This window comes from Myotis nattereri (genome assembly GCF_964212035.1).
Source record: "Myotis nattereri genome assembly, chromosome: 9".
Classification (NCBI taxonomy): Eukaryota; Metazoa; Chordata; class Mammalia; order Chiroptera; family Vespertilionidae; genus Myotis; species Myotis nattereri.
The window spans coordinates 14,922,516-14,947,396 of NC_138084.1; the positions used below are offsets into that span (position 1 = coordinate 14,922,516).

Sequence of the window (24,881 nt, forward strand, 5' to 3'; positions counted from 1 at the left end):
TTATGGTGTTGAAAATCAGAGACATTAAGTACATTTAATTGATGTATAAATGTAATTTCAATTTGAAGTACCTATTTGCTTATGGTCGTTTTAAGTTGGCCTAATCCTTGCCCTTGAGGAACTTTATTATTCTCGTGCTTGAAAGGATTCTAGGAACTTTGTAATTTATATGCTTTGGAGTATGCATGTTTTATAAAATTATGGTGGTATTTGTTTAATGAAGAAAGATTAAACACTGTGTCCACCGTTATGTTGGTATGCCAGTTCACATGTGACTTAACTCTGCAGCTGTGTAGCTCGCACAGTGTAGGGTGACTGGGGCTTTTGCATAGCTGGAAAGAATCCCTCATTTAAACTTTCCAGATAGAGATAAATGTGGCTCATGTTTTAAGGGGGAAAACCCACCCAAACATAAGCTTCTGCATTTGGATATGGCCAGGATAGCTGCAAACTTCTTTCTACCGACAAGTGGCTGCCATTGCGTTCTGGAGGGGCTGTAAATTATAATGCTCCTAAGTACTTCAAGGTGGTATAGAGGTCCCGCAGAAACAGTTAAGCCTGAGAAGTTCACTTACCCTCAGGTTGAAACACTTGCGCTATGATTATTGGCAAAGCTTGCTTCCGTAGAGTGACTGCCATTTGGTGTACAGAAGGAGATGATTTGAGACATCTTAAATGAGAAGCTCTGTCCTACAATTGTGCCTTTGGCTGATATTCTAGGTGGATTTGTTACCAATCATTGTTTCCTATAAATCCCAAAGGCTGCTGTCTCCACTGTGATTAAATATGATCATAAAGCTTGAAATTCTTAAGTTTGAGCATGGTTTAATTTGAATATGATTTAAAATAAAAAGAACATATGATGATGGACCCATCTAGGTAGAAAGGAAAGTAAATTTTAGGATGTGAGTATTAATGTGTGGGCTCATGCTTCTTAGTGCATTTTTATACCTCTCAGTTTCTTGAAAAAGAACTATTTCCCAACACTTACCATGGGCTGATACTCTGAATTCTCTGGAATGGAATAGGGAAAGGTCTGAGTTTAGAGTTAGAGTTAAGATTCATGGATTTTAGTTGTGACTCTGCCACTTAACATCTTTGTATCTCACATATGAAATGAAACTTGTACGTATCTGCTCCGAATAAGGGACAAGCTGGTTATAAAGAGCAGAGGTGATCATGGATACAAAAGTGCTTTGCAGCAGGTAAAACATTTTTACATTTGTAAGGATGCTAATAAAAAAAAGAAAAGAAAGCCTATTTCTACACCCAGGGAACTCATAATCTAGCTGGAGAGAGAAAAGTGATCATCTGAAATAACAGTAAAACAATTATAGGACAGTATATAACAGGACTAACCTGTAAGGTAAAGGCTGTAAGTGCTGCGGAATTTCATTAACGGGAGATTGTTGATATTTGGGGTGATCAATTAAGGTTTCATAGAGAAGAGAGATTCTTTCAGGTCTCATAAATTGTAAATATTTTGACTGGATGATGGCAGGTTGGGGGAGGGGAAGCAGCAACGTGAATTTACACAGGAATGAGGTTGGAGAAGCAGCTGCAGGCAGCCAGCCGGCCCCCAGGCTGTACCCAGATGGGAAACTACAAGACAGCTTAAGTCAGATGCCTTTGGAAGCTAAATCTGTTTCAGCTTTTCATTGAATAGGAGAAATTCTCATTGTGATGCTTTTGCCTTTTTCACATAATTAGTGGAGAGGATAGTCACATAACTCAGAAGTTATCCTGGGCTTTAACTGATGAATTGAGGACTTGCTCAGCAACAGAACTAAAGTTGACAAGTCTAGACTAGAAAGTATTTTTTTCCTTCACTTCTTTTGGTTATGCTTCCAATTTCCTCATGTTAAATTTTCATAGTTCACCCCTGTGTAAATCCTAATGGTCTCTGATTTTGAGTGGAATCGTAGGTCTCAATGAAGTTGAGATCATCTAGACCAGCATCCTGCTTTGTTAATAACTTGAGTTTAAACTCTGCTTGGCAAAGAAACTGTCTTCTTTCAGAACACTATATTGGACGATGACAGAGTAGCTGGTATTGAAGTAACCACTCCTACCAAAAGAAGAAAAAGAAGTATAAAAGCTTATTAAAATAGATAAAACAACAGTGTAGGGACTTTGAAGAGCAACCAATGCAGTCAGTATTTGAGGGACTGGGATTCCTGACAGGAAGGAAGCACACTCAGGTGCGCTACCTTGTCACTCTAGCCTTTTCCCTTAGGGCACATTCTAATTCACAGCATAGGGGTATAGAGTCATAGCGGAAAGCAGTAGCACCACAGGGCTGAGAGCTGGAGTTAGGGCTTATGAAGGTATTTGAAATTTAAAAGACAGAATCCAAGGGAAAAGGGGACCACAGGGAAGTAAGATAAAATGGGCATGCAATGTCCCTTGAGGTGTTTGCCAACTGCCAAGGTGCACATGATCAGAGCAAGACTCCAAGAATCTCTTTAGAAAGAAGCAGCTGGGTGCTTAACAAGCTGTGTAAGTCATATGTAGTGCTGACAAGATAAAGGTGTGTTCAGGCCTGCCAAGATGGAAGCGTCCTGGTAATTAACCCAGGCTTTAACTGAAAGCTCCAAAAGGCCATACTTTAAGAGTAAGAAAAAGCTGAAAAAAGTGGGGCCTAATAAAACTTAAAACCAACCACTAACAGGACTAAAGTGTTCTGACTGCATTTGCTGTGCCTGGCAGAATATATTACACTCTTAGAAGGAAGATGATCTGGATCATCCAGAACCTCAACAGTTTTTAATACACAGAATATCTAGCAAATGAAAAATTAAGAGGCATGCTAGAATTTGAAACCAAATGACAAAATGAAAAGATAAAACAGATAGTAGAAAGAGACTTACAGGTGATTCGGATATTGGTGTTATCTGTCAGGAACTATGTTCAATAAAATAGAAGAATTTCAACAAAGATATGAAATCTGTTTTTAAAAAGTCAAATAAAAATGCTAGAAGTGAACAATGTAAGAATTGAAAGTAAGAATTTAACACATGAGTTTAATAGCAGTTTAGACACACACAAAAAGAAGAGAGAATTATTGGACCATGAGAAAATCGGTAGAAAATATCCAGATTGGAGCACAGAGAGAAAAAATACAGAAAAGAGAATAAGAGACACGGGATGCAGTAAAAACATTTCATATGTGTGTATTTAGAGCCCTAGAAGAAGAGGAAAGGGACAGAACCAATATTTAAAGAAACATTGTCTGAGAGTTTTCTAAAAGCAGTGAAAGACATCCAACCACAGATTGTAGAAAGCTCTGCACTCTTTAGTAGGGTAAATGCAAAGAGCCAAACTTAGGCATGTCATGTTGAACTGCTGTAAGCCAAAGACAGAGAAAGCTTAACTGCAGTTAGAATTAAAAGTCATGTTGTCTTCAAAGGAGCACCAGTAAGTCCAACAGCTTTGATTTATTAGCAAAAATTGCATGAAGCCAGAAGACAATGAAATTGTATTTATAATGTGCTGAGGAAAAAAGATTCCTAGCCTAAAATTCTCTATCCAGCAAAGATATGCTTCCAAAGCCAATGTGGGGGGGGAAAAGAAATTTTCAAACAAATAAAAATTAAGAGAATTTGCTGTTAGCTGACCTGCAGCAAAAACAAACAAACAAACAAACAAAACACCAAACCAAAAAACCCCCACAAAAACAACAAGTTCTTCAAGTAGCAGGAAGATAATTTGAGATGGACGCTCAAATGTGCATGAAGAAATGAAGCATATCAGAAAGGGAAAATATATGGTAAATGTAATGAAAATTTACTTTTAAAATCAATGATAATGTCTTATGCTATTGAAAATATGTAGAAGAAAAATATTTGGCACTGATAGCACAACAGATGCGAGAGAATAAACAAGTTTTCTTATATTGTCGATAAGTTGTGAAGATACTAATTTGAAGTATAATATCATACGTAAATCAATGATGCTTACTTTAGACTAGATCAGGCGCGTTCAGGGTGGTATGGCCGTAAACAATGATGCTTGCTTTAATTGCTAGGATAGCTACTAAAAGAATAACAGAAGACTAAAAAACCAGCAATCTAATGAAGAAGAAAAACATGGAATAATAATTAAATTTGTTTGATCAATTTTAAAGGCAAGAAAGGAGAAATAAAGGACCAAAGAACAGATGAATCAAACTGAATGATCATACTGTAAATGGGACTTATGTACAATTGGAAAGTTGAAGATTTTTGGATGGAATAAATATTAAAATCTATTTATATTCTTTTTACAAGAGACAATTTTGAAACAAGCCTTGAGAACACAAATTTGAAAGAGTGTGGAAATAAACACATATACATGTACATATGTTTACCCACAAGTAGAAAAGAATCAGTAAGGATATTGAATAATTAAACAGCACTGATAATCAACTTACTCTACTTGATAATTATAAAACACTAGAGGGCCTGGAGCATGAAATTCATGCACTGGGGTGGGGGCGGGGAGTCTCAGTCCAGGACCACTTGTGGGAAGTCTGCCTGCTGGCTTAGGCCTGATCCCCGTCCCTCTCGCATTCCAGGGCTTTTGCAGTCCAGGACCCCTCGCTCCTTACCACCTGCCTGCAGTGGAGGTGGGAGAGGCTCCCGCCACTGCTGCTGCACTTGCCAGCCGTGAGTCTGGCTTCTGGCTGAGTGGCGCTCCCCCTTTTGGAGCGCAGTGACCACCAGGGGGCAGCTCCTGCGTTGAGCATCTGCCCCCTGGTGGTCAGTATGCATCATAGCAACCGGTCGTTCCACCATTTGGTTGATTTGCATATTAGAGTTTTATTATATAGAATTATAATCATCAACTGCAGAATATACTTTTTTATAGATTATTTGCAAGAATAAAGTGCTTAGGCCACAAATCAAGTTTAAATAAATTACAGAGTATTGAAAGAACACTTATATTCTCTGATCTCAGTGCAGTCAAAGTAGAAATCAGTAACAGAGAAATAGAAAATCCCAAAATGTTTGGAAATTAAACAATATATTTCTAAAATGACTCATGGCCAAAGAAGACATCACAATGGAAATTAGACAATTTTAACCTAAAATATAATGAAAACAAGATACAAATGTCTGGTATGCATTTAAAATAGTGGATAGAAGTAAATGCACATATTAAAAACAAATATTGAAATTAGTTATCTCAACTTCAGTCTTAAGAAACTAAATACCAGTGAACTCAAGTCCTCCAAAATGAAAGAAAGGAAATGATAAAAATAAGAGCAGAAAAGAAAAAGTAGAGAAAATTATATGATAAAAAAAATCAACAAAACCAAATTTTTTAAAGATTATTAAAATTGATAAACCTTAGTAAGACTCACATGCAAAGAGAAAACACATATTCTCAATATCATGAACAAAATGTGTATTACTGCAGATTCTATAGGCATTAAAAAGATGTTAACACATACTTTTAGTCTAATAAATTTAACAATTTATTTGAAATGAACATAGTCCTTGAAAAATACTACTTACAAAACTGACCCACACATGAAGATACACACAATTATATGTCTATGAAGGAAAATTCATCCATGATTTAAAACCACACACGAGGAACACCTAGCCCAGATGGCTTTCTTGATGAATTCTTCTAAACCTTTCAAGGAAGAAATAATGCCAATCTTATATAAAATTTCTCAAGGAATAGAAAAAGAAGGAATATTTTTCAACTCATTTTATGAGTCCAGCATAATCTTAATACCAAAATCTGACTTAAATATTATAAGTGTTGAGCAAAAGTAGTTAGAAAAGAGTAAACATTTGATTCCACTTATATGAAATTTAGTAGTGGACACATTAGACATCAAAAGAAGGATTCACTCTTAGAGGGGTGACTGGGGCACAGCAGAAGGGGATCCTCTAGGGTGCTGGAATGTTCTCTGTATTTACCTGGGTAATAGTTATAAGTATGTACATACATGTAAATTCAGTGAGCTGTGCACTTAAGGTTTCTGCACTTTGTCATATCTTTAAAAAGACTATAAACTTGCTGTGTTGTAACCATGATATTTTCATCATCACAAAATTTCTCTTATATCTAAATTGAATCCAGTGTACGGGTCCCTTGCTCACATTCTGTTTTGATTGCATTTGATAAATGCACACTTCTGATGGAGCTGGTGTGAACAGCAGGGAGCACTTGCCATAGGCTCCCCCCTCTCTGGGAATAAAGGAATTACCCCGACCCAGCGTCGGTTGCGATAGAGCAGCTAATTCTTCCGCTCTCACTTGTTTGCTCACTTAAAACAGTGTTGTTTTCTTTGCAGGCACGGTGGTTCTGGGAAGCATACTTCCAGTCAATTAAAGCCATTGCCCTGGCCACCCTGCAGATTATCAATGACCGGATCTACCCCTATGCTGCCATCTCCTATGAAGAATGGAATGACCCTCCGACTGTGGTAAGTGAATTCCAGTGCTAGCCACGTGGGGCATGGTCCAGCTGTTGGGATGGGACAAAGGAAAATGTACTGGATTTGTAAAGGTTATTTAAATTCTAGCTTTCTAAGATGAAAGTGTGCTGTTATACTTGGGATCTGATAAGGCCAGCTTAATTCTAAAATGATGGTAAAAGTAAGAAATACAAAAGCAGCAGCTTCTAGTTTACTTTAAATGTGCTTAGGAAGACAGTATGCTTATTGCAGAGATCAGCGGGGAGGCTTGGGTCTTGTTGGGAATGAAGCCTTCCTGATGACTTGTAGCAGCAGTGCTTAGAACTCTAGAAGAGATTCTGTAAATTACTTAATAATAATAGTTTCTATCTTAAGTGCTTACTCTCTGCCTGGGACTGTGCTAAATCCTTTACATGGATTATTTCAATTCTAACACCCTGTGAGGAAAATAGCCAGCAAAGGTGATCTAGAGGCAGCAGGATTGCCACGTCACTTGCAGAGGTCCCTGGGTATTTCCGGCAGAGAGGTGAGATGATCAGAAGCTGTCCTCAGGGCTTCTTCCTTGCTTGAAGGAGTCACAAGGCCCTTGTGGCATTGTGGGGATTGTGGAGTGGCCACACCTTCTTTCACATGGAACATGCCTGAGGCTGAGGGGCTGGCAGTTATTGCTTCCTAGCTGCTTTGGAGCACCTGGCTGTCTAGTTCACAGACCCCAAGCTTTCATGTAAGATAACTCCATTCCTCATTCTAATCATTGCTCTCTTTCCGGCCAGCCCTCCTTGTCTCCTGATACGACCTTCTCAATAGTGCTGTATACTGCTGCCTCGTTAATCTTCATATAGGACTCTTCTTTTCTTCCTCCCTCCCTCCTTCCCTCTTTCCCTCCTCCAATCTTTAGTAAGCAGTTGCTATGTGTCAGGCACTCCACCAGGTGCTGAAAATGTAGAAAGAGAAGCCAGTCCTTGCCCTCAAAAGAACGCTCCACTAACTTGAGAAGCCAGTGAGTAAGACTACAAGTGAATGTGAAGTGCTCTCATAGTGGTGTACAGAATGCCGTGGGAGCACAGGGGGGGGCAGCCCTTCTCGGCGGGAGGGGTCACAACACTTCCTGAAGGGATGCCTGAGAGGAAGTAAATATAGGCTTTAGGATAAAAATGAACAAAACAAAACCTTTCTGTTCTGCTTGAGGTAAAGTTTACTTCGGTTCATCTCCTTCCTTGAATCCATTACCAAAGGTAAACTTATAGAATGTTTGTAGTAACACATAAGCATCTATATATATAAAAGCCTAAGCGACCATCCGACTGGTAGCTATGATGCGCACTGACCACCCGATGCTCAGCTGAGCTGCGGTGACTTGGCAACTTCAGTGTTTGGGTGATGCACCTGGAACCAGAGAGGAGGGAGCCCGATTCTGGGGTGTGTCATCCAAAAAACACCCTCTTGCAATGCAGGACCCCTCGGGGCATGTTAGAGAGCCGGTTTCGACCTGATCCCTGCAGACCAGGCCAAGGGACCCCACCAGTGCAGGAATCCGTGCGCCGGGCCTCTAGTAGTTATATAATTTCAGAACAAAAATGGGATTATATGACACACATTGTTCTCACCTTGTCTTTTTTGCTTTAATAGACCATTGACTTATTTCCATTTCATTCTGTATTGTATACAATTGACTGTCTATGTCCACTGGTTTCAATTTTCTGAGTTTTGCATTTGTGGATTCAACCAATTACAGATCAAAATTATTTTTTAAAAATCCCAGAAAGTTTCAAAAAGCAAAACTTGAATTTGCCACATGCTGAGCACTATACTGAATCCACAGGAATGAAGTGATATGTAGGGCATACCCTGCCATCATCTATCTGCAAATATAGATTATATGCAAACAATATGCTATTTTTTATAAGGGACTGGAGCATTTTCAGATTTTGGACCCTTCCCCAGTGGAGGGTCCTAGAATCAATCCCCTGCTATACCAGCAGGTGATTGTACTTCAGTTTTAAGGATGTCTATATAGTATTCCAGTTAGGTGTATTTTACATAACAGATCTGTTATTGATAGAAATTTAGATTGCCACCCCCCCCCCCCGCCCTCCATTTTCAAACAGTAATACAACAGACATACTTCCATATATGTTTGCCCATAAATGTGTGAATATAGTTATGGAATTAATTTTAGCTGAGAAATTGCTTAAAGAATAAACACATTTTGATGTTGATAGATATTAAGAAATTATCCTTTCAAATGACTGTACCAGTGGTCAGCAAACTCATTAGTCAACAGAGCCAAATATCAACAGTACAACGATTGAAATTTCTTTTGAGAGCCCAATTTTTTAAACTTAAACTATATAGGTAGGTACATTGTTATTAACTTAATTAGGGTACTCCTAAGGCTTAGGAAGAGCCACACTCAAGGGCCAAAGAGCCGCATGTGGCTTGCGAGCCACAGTTTGCCAACCACGGGACTATACCAACTTATAGTTCACCAATAACATTTTGATTATTCTGGTTCTCCTTGACTTCTGTAACCCTGAATACTTGAATTTTTGCTCATATTCTAGGTAAAAATGATCTTACATGTATTTTTTAAGTGGAAGGTTGATATTTCTGTCAGTTCCCCTCAGAATACACATATAAATCCAATTTGTATTTTGACTTGTCACATTGAATTTTTAGATTTTTAGGTATTTCTGTAGGTATCCTGTAGGTATTTATTGAGTGCCTGCCATATTCCAGACAGTGTTCCTAGTACTTGAAATGTATCAGTGAACAAAGCAGAGAAAGGTCCATGCCTCTGGGGAGTTTACATGCTATCTGGAAGCAAGATTTGTTTTTCTAGTAGAATTTTAACATTTTCCTTCGTAAGTCTGGAAACATTTTCTTAGATATTATATCTTTCTTATGCTCTTATAAAGAAATACTTTCTGACATTATAATTTCTTACTAGCTACCATTTGTATAAAGATACCTTATTGGCTTTTAAAAATAATATATTTTTATTGATTTCAGAGAGGAATGGAGTGGGAGAAAGAGATAGAAACATCAATGATGAGAATCATTGATTGGCTGCCTCCTGCACACCCCACACTGGGAATGGAGCCTGCAACCCAGGCATGTGCGCTTGACTGGAATTGAACGTGGGACCCTTCAGTCCACAGGCCGACGCTCTATCCACTGAGCCAAACTGGCCAGGTCAACTTATTGGCTTTTGTATATAAATTGTGTATTCTTTTACTGAATTCTGCAATTGTCTCATTTTTTAAATTTGATTCTCTTATATTTTCTAGATTTATAATCATATCTACAAATGCTAATTTTTGCTTCCATTTCCCAACATTTGAACCTTTTACTTTTTTTTAAATCTAATTGCATTGGCTAGTACTTGTAGAACAATGTTAAATGTAATATGAGTGTTAAAAGAGAAGAGTAGATATTATCTAGTCAGAGGAAGAGGGAAAGTTAGGTTTTATCCAGAAGGAACAGCAAATTCAGAGGTGCAGAGAGGTGAAGAGAGCATGGTATTTTAAGGAATTTCAAAGTCAGGGTGGCAGAAGTGAAGGAGACTTGTGAGGGAGCAGCAGAGGATGAAGCTTGGAGAAATCACCAAATACCTTGTGTCTTACTGAAGGTGTTGGAGTGTTATCTGCAGGTAACAGGAAATCACTGAAGCATTTAAACAGGAGTAATGTAGTGAGATTGTGTTTTAGGTCAGTCTTACATCAGTGTGGAGAATGGATCAATTTTAGTGGGACAAGACTGGGGACAGGAGACTATTTCGGGAATCTAGGTGAGACCTAATAGAGGATAAATTTGAGAAATATCCTGGAGAACTGACTATCTGAATTGGCAAAAGGTGTTTAGGAAAATTGAGGCATATGGTGTAGTTTATCCAGATAGAGAATGTGGGCACATGGGGTGTTCGGTGAGGATGGCACTGGAGTCCAAACTCAGTCTGACGGCAGGGCCGTCCTCAGTCTGCCTCCAGTCTGCCTTTTTAGCTTCATTTCCTTCTGTTCTCTTGAACAGAGTTCTAGATTTCTTTGTTCTTCCTGAGAATACTCTGTGCTTTTCCTTCTATGTTCCTGTGACTGTTGGTCCTTTTGCTAAGATGCCTTTCATCACCGTTGCCTTTAATTGTCCACATTTGATCTGGATTTCAGTGGCCCGCTCATATACCCCTTCCTCCGTGAGGTTTTCCTGGACCCCTAAGCAGGAAGTAACCTTTCCTCTTCGTAACTCTTAGAGCATATTATCTGTATTTCCTTCCTATCACTTAACATGCATAGAAGCATAATTCCCTGTATAGTTTTAAGGGGACTTCTGGGTTATCTTTGTATTCCTCACAGTACCTAGGACAATTTAATTCAGACAGGAAGCCCTTGATATATAAAGAAGAGGAGGAGGAGGAAGATTGGGATCTCAGGATCTGAGCCATCCAAGTCCTCACTCACACACTGATGTGACATCCATTATTTTATTGGACCTTCACCCCTGGGAAGGTGGGGAAGTGATCAGTTCTTTCTCTGCTATAAAGCTGATGTAATGAGACTCACGGTGCCTAATGACTTATCTGAGGTCATATAATTGGCAAGTTGTGTAAGCAAGTGAGAACACAGGTCTTCCACCTGTAGATTATTTTGAATTGCTTATGGAATTTTATGGGAGCCATTGAGCCTCCTCAAGGCTGAAGCATTTTCCTATTTCAAGCATGTGGTACAGGTTTGAGACAAAAAATATCACATCTGTTCCTCTGCTTGAGAATTCCTGCAGGTGGGATGGTCATGACCCAGCCGGAAAGTGTGGGCACAGTGGGACTTGATTCTATACTTTTATCTAAAGCACTAAGAAAAGTGTAATAAGAATAAATGGTTGGAATTTTGGTTCTGTCTTTCATAAGAATATAAACTAGAAGAAAATAGTACATGAAATTTTGCAGTTTTGAAATGTGCTTTAATTTAGGACAAAATAGTCAAATTTGGGAAAGAACATAGGTTTAAAAAGCATCAATCCTGATTTGCAGTTGGAAAATATATGCCAAATCTTTATGTTGATCTCTTAAACAGTCCTTTTCAGGAAAATTGAGTGTTTATCACATTTCTAGGTTCTCAGGTGGGTTTTACATTCTGCATCTTCAGTGAAAGCAACTGGCCTGAGTAGTGATGATTTATTTGTAGTTAACTTTGCTCCTCCCCTTCAGAAATACTTAACCTACTCTAAGTATGATTACTAGGAACCCAACTTTCAGGAGAGTCTCCCTTCTGATTCCATCAACTTTACAATATCAGAGACCCTGAGGTGAGAGTAGGCATGGATCTTGGTCACTAAATCAAGGGAGGTCTGATTTTTTCAAACATAAGCTATCATGGCCTGTAGCCATGCACTGAGCTTGCTCAGGCTGGAGAGAAAGGGGTGAGAGTAGAGTCCTATTTTGGCCAGATGCTGCTGCCTTAATCTAATGTTATAAAAAACAAATAGCCTGGCTCGTGTGACTCAGTGGTTGAGCGTTGACCAAGGAAACAAGAGGCCACAGTTCCATTCCCATCAGGGCACATGCCCGGGTTGCTGGCTCAATCCCCAGTAGGGGGCGTGCAGGAGGCAGCCAATGGATCGATGATGTTTCTTTCTCATTGATGTTTCTATCTCTCCATCTCCCTTCCTCTCTCTCTAAAAGTCAGTAAGACATATTTAAAAAAAAAAATAAACAACAAAGCCCATTGTATGGATTATGAAGACAGTGTGGGGTGGCCTTGCAGAAACCAAGTATTTGCGTCACCAGAGGCCCTGTCATTCTTTCCTTTAACCAAGTAAGAGACTGATCACATTATGCATATTGTGTCACGCTCTCAAAACTTGAAAAAGTCTGACAAAATAATTCTTGAGCAGCTCTGTTGGTTAGAGACATTGGCTCTTTGTTTTGAATCTCTTCTTTGGGAGGAATTCTCACCAAGCTAAGGTTCTTTATGAGGGGATGACTTTGTTTTTGTCATTAATTTTCTTAGCTCCTCATGTCAAGGCTGTCTGTATTTTACTACCTTTCCAGTCTTCATGCTTTCATTTCTCTCCCCTTTTTGCACATATCAGCAAACTTTATCATCTCCCCAAATACTCCATACCTGTATCACTCCAAATGTTAATGTTATTTCTGGTCTTGCTCCTTGGCAGGCCTCATCCCTACACCTGGGCCTCGCCTCTGTAGCTGGGAATCTCCTTGGACCCCCTCCCTTGCCTTGCCTCTGGTTCTCTGCCAGATGTACGCATGTCTAGAGGACAGAGACTGAAATGTGATACGGGGATGGAGTAGGCAGGAACTGTGAAATTTTGGATTCCTGGCATATGCCACCCAAACCATATTTTCTCAGCAATAATTTTTAAAAAACTAAATGTAATATAGCCCTAAAATCATGTTGTAGAGTGGAATATTTCCCCATGTTATTTTTCTACAATGTAATTTAAAAGATTATTCCCTACCTTTTCAATGTCATAATTTTATTTACCCAGCCCTTTGACAGACAGTTGTTTCCAAATTTGCTATTATACTAGTAGATAACACTAGCAATTCCACATTTGTTTATTTTCTTCCTTGGCCATAATACCTAGAACAGAAAGGGGAGAAGGTAGGGGTCCCGTGGCCATTAATAAAAGTTGATGTGGAAAATGGGGAAGTGACTTAAAATGGATTATTGTATTCAGCATAGGAATAAGGTTGAGAAAGAAGAGCTTGTTCCTATGAAATCTAGCCAGAGGAAGAGAACCAAGATGGCGGCATAGGTTAATGCTGGAGTTTGCTGCTTTGAACAACTACTTCAAAAGTGAAACTAAAAAACGGAACGGACATCACCCAGAACCACAGGAATGCTGGCTGAGTGGAAGTCCTACAACTAGGAGGAAAGAGAAACGCATACGGACACTCAGAGGAGGCACAGTGCTGAAGTCAAATTCTGAGGTGCGGAGTGCGTGGAGCGGGCTGGCGGCAGAGGGCGCGGTTGGCGTTTTCAATCGGGAGGGAGTCGCAGACTCTGACCTCCAGATCCGGGTGAGTCTTTAGGGACCCAGACTCAAACGGGAGAAGCGGGACTGTCTGGCTTCGGTCAGAGCGAGTGCAGCTTTCTCTCCGAGGTTTGCAGCTGTTGCTGGGACTCAGAGAGGCAGAGCCCCTGGGGACAGGACTGAGAGCCGCCATAACTGCTCTCTCTGGCCCACCCTGTTGTTCCTGTGCGACCCGCCCCGCCCAAGCCCTGCACAGAGGCATTTGCCGGATAGCCTCAGGCAAAGGCTAGATTAGCACCTCCCTAGAGGACAGAAGTTCTCTCACTGCTGACACAGCTGATTCTCATAGCCACTTGGCCTGGAGGTCAAACCTTCCCTGGTATTAGCTACAACAATCAAGGTTTATAAGACTGCGCACAAAGACCACTAGGGGGTGCACCAAGAAAGCATAACAAAATGCGGAGACAAAGAAACAGGACAAAATTGTCAATGGAAGATATAGAGTTCAGAACCACACTTTTAAGGTCTCTCAAGAACCGCTTAGAAGCCGCCGATAAACTTAATGAGATCTACAAGAAAACTAATGAGACCCTCGATCTTATATTGGGGAACCACCTAGAAATTAAGCATACACGGACTGAAATAACGAATATTATACAGACTCCCGACAGCAGACCAGAGGAGCGCAAGAATCAAGTCAATGATTTGAAATGCGAGGAAGCAAAAAACACCCAACCGGAAAAGCAAAATGAAAAAAGAATCCAAAAATGCGAGGATAGTGTAAGGAGCCTCTGGGACAGCTTCAAGCGTACCAACATCAGAATTATAGGGGTGCCAGAAGATGAGAGAGAGCAAGATATTGAAAACCTATTTGAAGAAATAATGACAGAAAACTTCCCCCACCTGGTGAAAGAAATGGACTTACAGGTCCAAGAAGCGCGGAGAACCCCAAACAAAAGGAATCCAAAGAGGACCACACCAAGACACATCATAATTAAAATGCCAAGAGCAAAAGATAAAGAGAGAATCTTAAAAACAGCAAGAGAAAGACAGTCAGTTACCTACAAGGGAGTACCCATACGACTGTCAGCTGATTTCTCAACAGAAACTTTGCAGGCCAGAAGGGAGTGGCAAGAAATATTCAAAGTGATGAATACCAAGAACCTACAACCAAGATTACTTTATCCAACAAAGCTATCATTCAGAATTGAAGGTCAGATAAAGAGCTTCCAGATAAGGAAAAGCTAAAGGAGTTCATCACCACCAAACCAGGATTATATGAAATGCTGAAAGGTATCCTTTAAGAAGAGGAAGAGGAAGAAAAAGGTAAAGATACAAATTATGAACAACAAATATGCATCTATCAACAAGTGAATCTAAGAATCAAGTGAATAAATAATCTGATGAACAGAATGAACTGGTGATTATAATAGAAAGAATCAGGGACATAGAAAGGGAATGGACTGACTATTCGGGGGGAAAGGGGTGTGGGAGATGCGGGAAGAGACTGGACAAAAATCGTGCACCTATGGATGAGGACAGTGGGTGGGGAGTGAGGGCAGAGGGTGGGGCGGGAGCTGGGAGGAGGGGAGTTATGGGGGGGAAAAAAGAGGAACAAATGTAATAATCTGAACAATAAAGATTTCATTAAAAGAAAAAAAAAAAAAAAGAAATCTAGCCAGAGTGGCGATTTAGCTGCAGGAAAGGCCTCAGAGGAGGATTACATACTTACCTGCACTTCCTGTTAGCCTCAGTCCAAGTCCAGTTTTTGAAGACAGAAAGGGAAGGGATCAGTAGGCGGGATATAGCATAAGAGTACTTGATTGGCAGTTACCACCCGTGAGGAGCAGGAATCCCAGTTGTGGGTAAAATGTGGCAGTTTGCTGTAGTCCCCTAAGATCTTAGGGAAGTGGTTTTCCACTTTAGTATGCATCAGAAACTCCCGAAAGGCTTGTGACAACACAGATTGCTGCCACTTTACCCCAAGTTTTAGATTGAGTAGGTCTGGGTGGGGGTCCTAGAATTTGCATTTCTAGGGCGTTCCCAAGTGGTGTTGATGCTGCTGGTCCAGGGACCATACTTTGATGAGGGATTGATTCACTGTGTGTGTCCTAACATGATGACCAGAGAAGGCTCGCCCTCTCTCCCCAGCCAGTTCCTCCACTGGACCCTCAGGTCTTGGATTAGAAGCATCTAGAGCCTGGGATCAGACTACATCTGTGTCAGCCGCATGAAAAACGCAGAGGGCTGCTTGTACTTAGTCGATGTCCAGACAGCGGCTCTCACTCACAAAGGTTATAGTTGTACAAGCAGCTGAAAATATCACTCAGCTGTAAACACTAACAAGCAATAAATCACTCCGCAGGCTGAAGAGGCACCAGCTCAGATACATGAAGCAGTGCTCTGAGTTGAAAAGATACCAGGTTAACAGCCTGTTTAACTCAACCCAGTGCCCTTTAACTTCCAGGTTGTGGAATGTTTCTCTGGAATTTGAAAGCCTACTCTGCCCCCCAGGAGGCCTTCTGGGCTTACTCTCCCCTTCTTCCTCCCACTGCCTAGATATGACTAAAGTATGTATGGAATTTAGAAATTTTAGCTTGAATTTTAAGTAAGTTTTAGCTTTTTGAAGTCTTTGTTTTTAGAGGTATCACACTGATAGGATCACAGTTACACAGCAATCCATTTTTTTCCCCCAAATTCCAAATCTTGCTTTGAGTAGCCTTTGCCTTTGAATTGTCTGCTGTCTGCAGTTGCTTCTGTGGAAACAAGCTATTCCCTGGTCATCAGCAGCTAGGGAATAAAGAAAGCCGAGTTGGGTCTGCAGATGGAGAGGTGCAGGACGATCCTAAGAGCTTGATCCAGCGTCCCAAGCAAAGAATTTGGCCGGTTCTGGGGGTCAGAAAGAAAAAGGAAAAAAAGACTAGCTCACTAGCCAGATCCAGATTGGGGGTGGGGTGGGGGGAGGCATCCAAGACCCTTCCTAGCAGAGAGAGATGGGTATGCCTGTGTAGCACACATCTGCACGGCAACTCCAGTAGTGGTGGGTGAATCTGTACACAATGTTTCCCTGGATGCAGTCCTTCCCCTGCTGTTTGCTTGAGAGTCCACTTTTATGGCTCCAGTGGTCATGAATCAAAACCTGGCTGCTTCCTTACAGCACACAGCTTGTAGGAGGGCAGTGAGTAGAATACTTTTTCCAAGTCTGTGGGAGCTTGATCTGGCAGCAGAGTAATTAAGAACATATTGAATGTTTGGCAAAGTCATCCTTCATGCCCCAGCTCTCACTTATTAGCGCATCAAATTCCCTTTCTCCTTGTTTCAGGGGCCATTTTAATTCTCCCTCAAAGTCTGCTTAAATGATCCAGTAGCAGAAGTTACCAGGAAAATGTAGTTGTTGGGTATTTCGACTAATGAATTTTGTTTCTATTTCTGATACCCTATTCTAGATACCTGGCTCCCAAATAATTAACATTTAAGTGTAATTTTCTAATAAACAGTCATTACAGTTTCAGAGTAGAAAAATTTCCATATTTCTCCATCTAGAAGTGGATTCTTCATTTTTGGTTCTCTTTATTTTTTATCTCAGCTATATTTCTTAATTTTATATTTGAAAAATAGTACAGCTTAACACTCGTATGGTTTTAAAATTCAAATAGTAAATAAAGCATTTAACCAGAAGTAAGGCTTTTCCTAGAGGGCAGCTGCTTTCAACTGTTTAGGCCTCCCTCTGCTGCTTATCTTCCTGTCTTCCAATAAAGCTTTCATGCTACTCTTTGATTCCTCAGTCATAGACATTCCCTTTTTGCTTCCTTTGAGTTAGCACTTTTTCTCCTGTTCTCCCTTCTTCCTCTACACATTTCTCTTTCTCCCATCTTACCAGTAGGGCTGAATTGTTATTTTTTATTAAAGCAGTATTTATTATGTACATTATTAGGACTGTATAAATATTGTTTTCAACTGAACCAAGCAGTAAACAGTGATTATGTTTCCTATATAACTTTTCATTTTCCAGCTAGTTAATAACTGCCTCTTTTTTCCTCCTAGTTTTTCATATTCCTATCACTAATTGATTTTTATTAAATTCTTCAACAAAAGAATAAATGGTCAAGCACAGGTAAACTATAGGACTTTTCTTTCTGGGTTGACTGCTCTCTAGGTCTCCTCTACAGTGGTCATCCTGAACTCAGTGTACCATGCTTCTGGGAATTCCCTTTTTTTCTCTTTTTTTGTTGGATTCAGTTTCCAGGTTCTAACATCATCCTCATTTTTGGTTTATCTTTTTCCAATAGCTTCCTCAGAAGGGGACTATAGGGAAATAAATTTTTTGTCACCTTGCATGTCTGAAAATGTATTCCATTTCACATTTGATTGATAGTTGGGCTAGTGTACATTTCTGATTGGGTGAGTTTTCTTCAGAATTTTGACAGGATTGTTCCATTGACTTCTAAGCTTCCATTTTAATATCAAAAAGTGAGATGTCATTCTAATTCTTGATCCTTAAATGTGACATTTTAATCTTCCTGGGGAATTTTATGTTCTGAAATTTTATGATGGTATGTATCCCTTGGTATGAGTTTTTTGTTGTTGTTGTTCATTAGATACCAATTTGGAGATTCATGTCTACTTGTGAGAAATTTATGTGTTTAATATTTTTTACTAGAGGCCCAGTGCACGAAATTTGTGCATGGGTAGAGTCCCTAGGCCTGACTGGCAATCAGGGCCAATCAGGTTCCCCGCCTCCCCACCTTTTTGCCTCCCCGCCTCCTTCCCTGGCCACTCACACACTGCCACCACACGATCCCCCCCTCCCACCTCCCTGCCTCCTCCTACCCTTGCTCCCTCAGTGCCCAGCTGCCACCACTGGTCGCCTGCTGTGTTCCACGCTGCCCCTGGTGGTCAGCGCATGTCATAGCAAGCAATCAAACTCTCGTTCTCCCAGTTGAACTCCTAAGGGGACACTTTGGATATTAGCTTTTATATATGTAGATATAGGTTACTTTCTTCCCCTGTTTTTTCTTTCCTCTCTTTATGGAACTTCCATTGTCTAAATGATGAATGTACTAGATTGATCCTTATTTTTCTTATCTCTTCTGTCCTATTTATTACCTCTTTTTGTTTTAATGGGTTTTTTGTTTAATTCCTTAGATATTTTCTCAATTTTATCTAATGACTTTTCTTTTGATTTTTTAAAATTTTGTGCATTTTTAATTTCTAAGATTTTTTTCATCTTATTTTATAGGTTCCTAGTCTTATTTTTTTTAAGGATACAATACTTTCTCTCTCTGAATATATTTATGGTTTTAATTTTTCTTTAGCTCCTTGTATTGTTTGTTTCCTTTGATTCCTTTTTCATTTTGTTATTTTCTATCTTTCTTTTTTTAAAAAGTATATTTTATTGATTTTTTTACAGAGAGGAAGGGAGAGGGATAGAGAGTTAGAAACATCGATGAGAGAGAAACATCGATCAGCTGCTTCCTGCACACCCCCAACTGGGGATGTGCCCGCAACCAAGGTACATGCCCTTGACTGGAATTGAACCTGGGACCTTTCAGTCCGCAGGCCAACACTCTATCCACTGAGTCAAACCAGTTAGGGCTTATTTTCTATCTTTCATATTGGAAACTTTATTCAATAGCCTGATGTTTCTCAGCAGGCTGTTCTTATTTAAGAGTGAGGCACTCAAAGCTGATTAGAAGCTCTTTGTACACAGATAAGGTTTGTGAAATGATACGTCTTCTTAGGTTTAGAGGATGGGGACCTGGTTGTTTGCCCAAATGTTGACATTCATGGGTTATTTCTGTTGGATTGGTTCATTGATCCAGAGAATAATCTTTCTGCCTTGGATGTGTGGGAGAGGAGGGATAAGTCTGGGCTACAAGCATTTTGGGAGCTGAATGGAGGAAGGAGATGGGTGCTCTTTCATTTTATAGATGAATACTTGGTCTGCTCTGTTCAGTATAGTGTCTCACCCTGCCTTTCATGCCTAGTGTCTCTGAGTATGGAATCTTTCTAACTCATTTTCTCCAGAGAGTAAACTGCCCTCCACCTGCTAAGCAGGACAGCAAGAGGGTTGGCCTGCTTGTGCATGTCAGTTAAGGGCCAACTGTTCCTTATTCCTGTTTTCAGAGTTCCTCTTCCTGAACACCTAATACCTCCAATTTCTGAGTCATTTTATTTTCATACTTGGAAAGTTCAGCTTTTTTTTTGCTTTGCTGGTAACTTATGTTCTTCTATCTGCATTTTGTTGTTTGATTAAATAGAACTAAAATTCTCTGTATTTTTTTATTTTAACATAATTTCAGACTTAAAATTCCAAAATAGTAGAGTTCTGTACACATTTCATCCATATTCCTTGTGTTAATATTTTGCCGCATTTCCTTTATTCTTCTCCCTCTCTCTCTCTCTCTCTCTCTCTCTCTCTCTCTCTCTCTCTACATATATATATGTATGTGTATGTGTGTGTATGTGTGTGTAAGTATGTTTTAGATATCATTTACACACAATAAAATGCACAGACCTTAAAATATATATATATATATATATATATATATATATATATATATATATATATATATATAAAATAGAGGCCTGATGCACGAAATTCGTAGAATAGGCCTTCCTTCCCCCAGCTGCCGGCACCAGCTTCCCTCTGGCACCTGGGACCCAGGTTTCCCTCACAGCCCCGGCTTCATCCAGAAGGTCATCTGGAGGACGTCTGGTCTAATTAGCATATTATGCTTTTATTATTATAGATGTTGTGTGTATGTATATACTGGGGTGGGCAAAAGTGGGTTTATAGTTGTGAGTATGCAAAACAGTTTATTCTTGTATTATATCCCATACGAATAACTGTAAACCTACTTTTGCCAACCCCTGTATATATACATTTTTTCTTTTGACTCATTTGGAAGTTGCAGATATGAGGTACCTTTACCCCCAAATACTTCTTGTATGGAATCACCAGTGGGGAAATACTTTGAGACTATAAATATCCTGTCACTCCTCAAACTTTCACCCATTAGTTGTAGCATCCACTGATGATTTCTTGCCTGAATCAATTGTTATAATGGTTGCCAAATGGTGATTTTCTAATTCCCATTCTCTAGCTGCTTTTGAGAGTGATTTTTCCTTAAGGTTGGGGCTCATGTCTTTAATCAGTTTTGGAAAATTCTTAGTCCTTTTCTTTTTGAATATTACATAGCTGTCACTCTCACTAATCTCTCCTTTTGGAATCCTATTTAATCTGTGTAGACCTCTTTCATTCTGTTGTTAAGTCTCTCAGATTTTTTGTTTTTTTTCCTCATGTTTTCCACATTTTTATCTCTCTGCATGCTGGATAATTTTTCACATCTAATTTGCTGTTTTCTTCGGCTATGACCAGTGTGATTTTTATCCATCCATTAAGATTTTAATTTCAGTGGATATTTCTAGGAGCTCTATTATTTTTCAAATCTGCCTGCCCCAGTTTTTTTCATTGTCTTTTTTTTATGTTTAGTTCATTCTTCTGTATCTTTAATTATTTGAGATATTTACTTTATATTCTCCAATTTTTAACTTTCTTTTAAGGTCTCTAATCCTGTCATTTGTGTACTGCCTATTGCTCTTGTTGCATTGTTTTCTTATTATATGTTTTATAATTTTGGAATGTAAATTCATCTTCCATAGGTTTTCTGTGCAAATCTTTGCCACTGGGGATAAGGCGGTATTTCTTCAGAGAGTTTATCTGCTCTTGTGGTTTTTGTTTGTTTGTTTTGTTTTTTGCTTCTGCCAGGTGTTCCAGAGCTAGTGCAGAGATAAATCACTTTTTTTTAACCTTACTTTTTCATAGGAGGTTTCTATACTACACAGAGTTCATTTAACCCCCAGGTAGAGTTTCCTCCAGTGAAGTCTTTCTCCATACCATAGCTGACCTCTATAATACAGTCAGTGGCTGCCAGCAAACATTTTTATACCCAGGCCAGAGAACAAGCCTCTATTTCATACTGTCATAGTAGTTCAAGTATGGGATAGTCAGATGAAACTTAAAAAAATTTTTTTTTTTACCTCTCATGAGAAATAGTAGTTTAAGTCACCGTTAATGTTCTCAGACATTTTGGATTATAGATTGCCTTGTTTGTTTAAATCAAATAAGTTCAAGTCTTTTCATTGAAGCATTTCTTTTAAGTGTTTGCAGTGTACATATTAAGCAACAGATCCAGGGATGATGATTGTGTATTTCAAGGCCATGTTCTAAGAATAATCCAGATCTTTTGCACTATCAACGAGCTGAATTATTATTTTTAACATATCAAAATATAAATCAATGATGTGTTTTTGGAGCTCCTGCTTTATTGTATTCACCCATTTAATTGATTAGACAGTATCTTAACCCATCTTACCATAGATAAACTTAGTGAAATTTATTACTTGCAGACTGATATAATTCATGAATTATTAAAAGCATCAGCATATGGAACCTGCTCTTTTCTCATTCCAAATTCTTTTAATATGGCTTATGTTGAGCCATTTAACTGGCTTCTGTCCATCCCACTGATGGAAGTCAAGCCAGACCAGAGTTCTTATAAATGATTGGTTTGTCTTCCAGAGAGGAGGATGAAATGTCAACTTTTTCCTTCACTACCTGAAAAGCAATCAGTGGCAACCCTTCCTGCTCTTCTTGACAGTAGTTTGGCTTTACAAAAGAAGGGTAGGCATCAAGCCAAATGTGAATTTCAGTGCTATATAAAGAAAAAATTTAAGTAGCTGAGCCTCAGATAATAACTGGAATTTTCAGAGAGGCATTCAGATGGGTTTAACCTGTGAGCCTTCAGTAAGCTAACTATAGCTCAGAAATTCCTGAACTGCATGTTTTAATCCCTTCTTTCCTGGGGGAGATCTGAGTAACCTACAGTTACTTACCAGATCTCTTTGTAGCAGTTTGCTCATCTGTAGGACTGGGTTTAGATAAGAACAGAGTGACTGATTTCCAATTACTAATCAAGGTCATTGAAAAGGACATTTTAGATTCAAACTGGAGTTCAAAACCATCTATTTGCTTGACCTTGTGCTTTTTTATCTCTTTGAAATTTATTTTCCTTACCTGTAAAATGGGGGTATTACTTATTTCACAGAGTTACTATGAAATAATACTTGTGGAACCATTTTGTAAGAGGTATAGTGCTATAAAAAGTGAAGTGTTGTTAATGTAAGGCTGCTAGTTTAATGCTTTATTACATGGAAACATAGAGCTTAGAATTGGTGGGACTCTGGAGGGCAAATTTGGAATGTACTTACTAGAGCAGTGGTCGCCAACCGGTGGTCCGCGGACCACTGGTCGTCCATGAGGTCCAAAAGGTTGGTGACTGCTGTACTAGAGGGCATTTTTTGAACCCAAATAGCCTCTATTTTTTATGTTCTGTTGTTCAATCCTCACAACCACAAGAGTAGCATTCTGTTAGCTCTATTCTTACAGAGCAAGAAAGTGAGACTGATTTATTTTTTAGATCTACCTCCCCATAATCCTGTTTTATAAATGAGGAAGTGGAGGTCTGGAGAAGTATGGTGACTTGTCTAAAGCAGAGATTCTCAGTTGATCATGCCACCTATTATACTGCCATATTTTCTTTCTTTAATTTTTTTTTTATTTTATTGTTTAAAGTATTATAAATAGTAGTACATATGTCTCCTTTTTTTCCCTATTGACCTTCTCCCGGCCTCCCCTACCCCCTGGCACATGCGCCCCCCCCCCCCCCCCCCCCGCCGCAGTGTCTTGTGTCCATTGGTTATGCTTATATGCATGCATACAAGTCCTTCGGTTGATCTCTTACCCCCTCCCCCAACACTCCTCAGCCTTCCCACTGTAATTTGACAGTCTGTTTGATGCTTCTCTGCCTCTGTATCTATCTTTTTGATCATCAGGTTATAATGTTCTTTATTATCCATAAATGAGTGAGATCATGTGGTATTTTTCTTTCACTGCCTGGTTTATTTCACTTAGCATAATGCTCTCCAGTTCCATCCATGCTGCTGCAAATGGTAAGAATTCCTTCTTTTTTATAGCAGCATAGTATTCCATCGTGTAGATGTACCACAGTTTTCTAATCCACTCACCTGCTGATGGGCATTTAGGCTGTTTCCAAATCTTAGCTACAGTGAATTGTGCTGCTATGAACATAGGGGTGCATATATCCTTTCTGATTGGTGTTTCTAGTTTATTGGGATCACTGGGTCAAATGGGAGTTCTACTTTTAGTTTTTTGAGGAAACTCCATACTGTTCTCCACAGTGGCTCCACCAGTCTGCATTCCCACCAGCAGTGCATGAGGGTTTCTTTTTCTCCACATCCTCGCCAGCACTTGTCGTTTATTGATTTGTTTCTGGTAGCCATTCTGACCAGTGTGAGATGATACCACATTGTTGTTTTGATTTGCATCTCTTGGATAATTAGTGACTTTGAGCATGTTTTCATATGTTTCTTGGTCTTCCTTCTGTCTTCTTTCGAAAAGTATCTATTTAGGTCCATTGCCCATTTTTTGATTGGGTTGTTTATCTTCCTTTTGTTAAGTTGTATGAGTTCCCTGTAAATGCTGGAGATTAAACCCTTACTGGTGATAACATTGCAAATATATTCTCCCATGCAGTGTCCTTTCTTGTTGTTTTGTTGATGGTTTCTTTTGCTGTGCAAAAGCTTTTTATTTTGACGTAGTCCCATTTGTTTATTTTCTCTTTAGTTTCCATTGCCCTAGACCAGTGATGGCGAACCTTTTGAGCTCGGCGTGTCAGCATTTTGAAAAACCCTAACTTAACTCTGGTGCCATGTCACATATAGAAATTTTTTGATATTTGCAACCATAGTAAAACAAAGATTTATATTCTTGATATTTATTTTATATATTTACATGCCATTTAGCAAATAAAAATCAACCAAAAAAATGAGTTCACGTGTCACCTCTGGCTCGCGTGTCATAGGTTCACCATCACTGCCCTAGACAGTGGTCGGCAAACTCATTAGTCAACAGAGCCAAATACCAACAGTAGTTCTTCAAAATAGACTCGCCCAGGCCGAAAACTGACTTCTGCGCATGGGCCACGAAGTTTCAATCGCACTGTGCACACGCCCGCACGTGGTATTTTGTGGAAGAGCCACACTCAAGGGGCTGAAGAGCCGCATGTGGCTCACGAGCCGCAGTTTGCCGACCACGGCCCTAGGAGCAGTATCAGTAAAGAAATTGCTTCGGCATATGTCTGAGATTTTGCTGCCTGTGGATTCCTCTAGTATTTTTATGGTTTCCCGTCTTATGTTTAAGTCCTTTATCCATTTTGAGTTTATTTTTGTGTATGGTGTAGGTTGGTGGTCTAGTTTCATTTTTTTGCATGTATCTGTCCAATTTTCCCAACACCATTTATTGAAGAGACTGTCTTGACTCCATTGTATGTTCATGCCTCCTTTGTCGAATATTAATTGAGCATAGTGGTTTGGGTCGATTTCTGGGCTCTCT

The 24,881-nt window shown here is 39.5% G+C and overlaps 1 protein-coding gene across 2 annotated transcripts in view; it reads left to right on the plus strand.

The window, feature by feature from the left end:
- Positions 1 to 24,881, plus strand: part of EXT2 (exostosin glycosyltransferase 2) — a 123,091-nt gene that overhangs the window by 47,851 nt on the left and 50,359 nt on the right. For both annotated transcript variants that reach the window (XM_081098502.1, XM_081098503.1), the window contains one exon: positions 6,293 to 6,424. In XM_081098502.1, the coding sequence (XP_080954628.1) occupies positions 6,293 to 6,424 (132 nt within the window). The remainder of the gene's footprint in view (positions 1 to 6,292; positions 6,425 to 24,881) is intronic.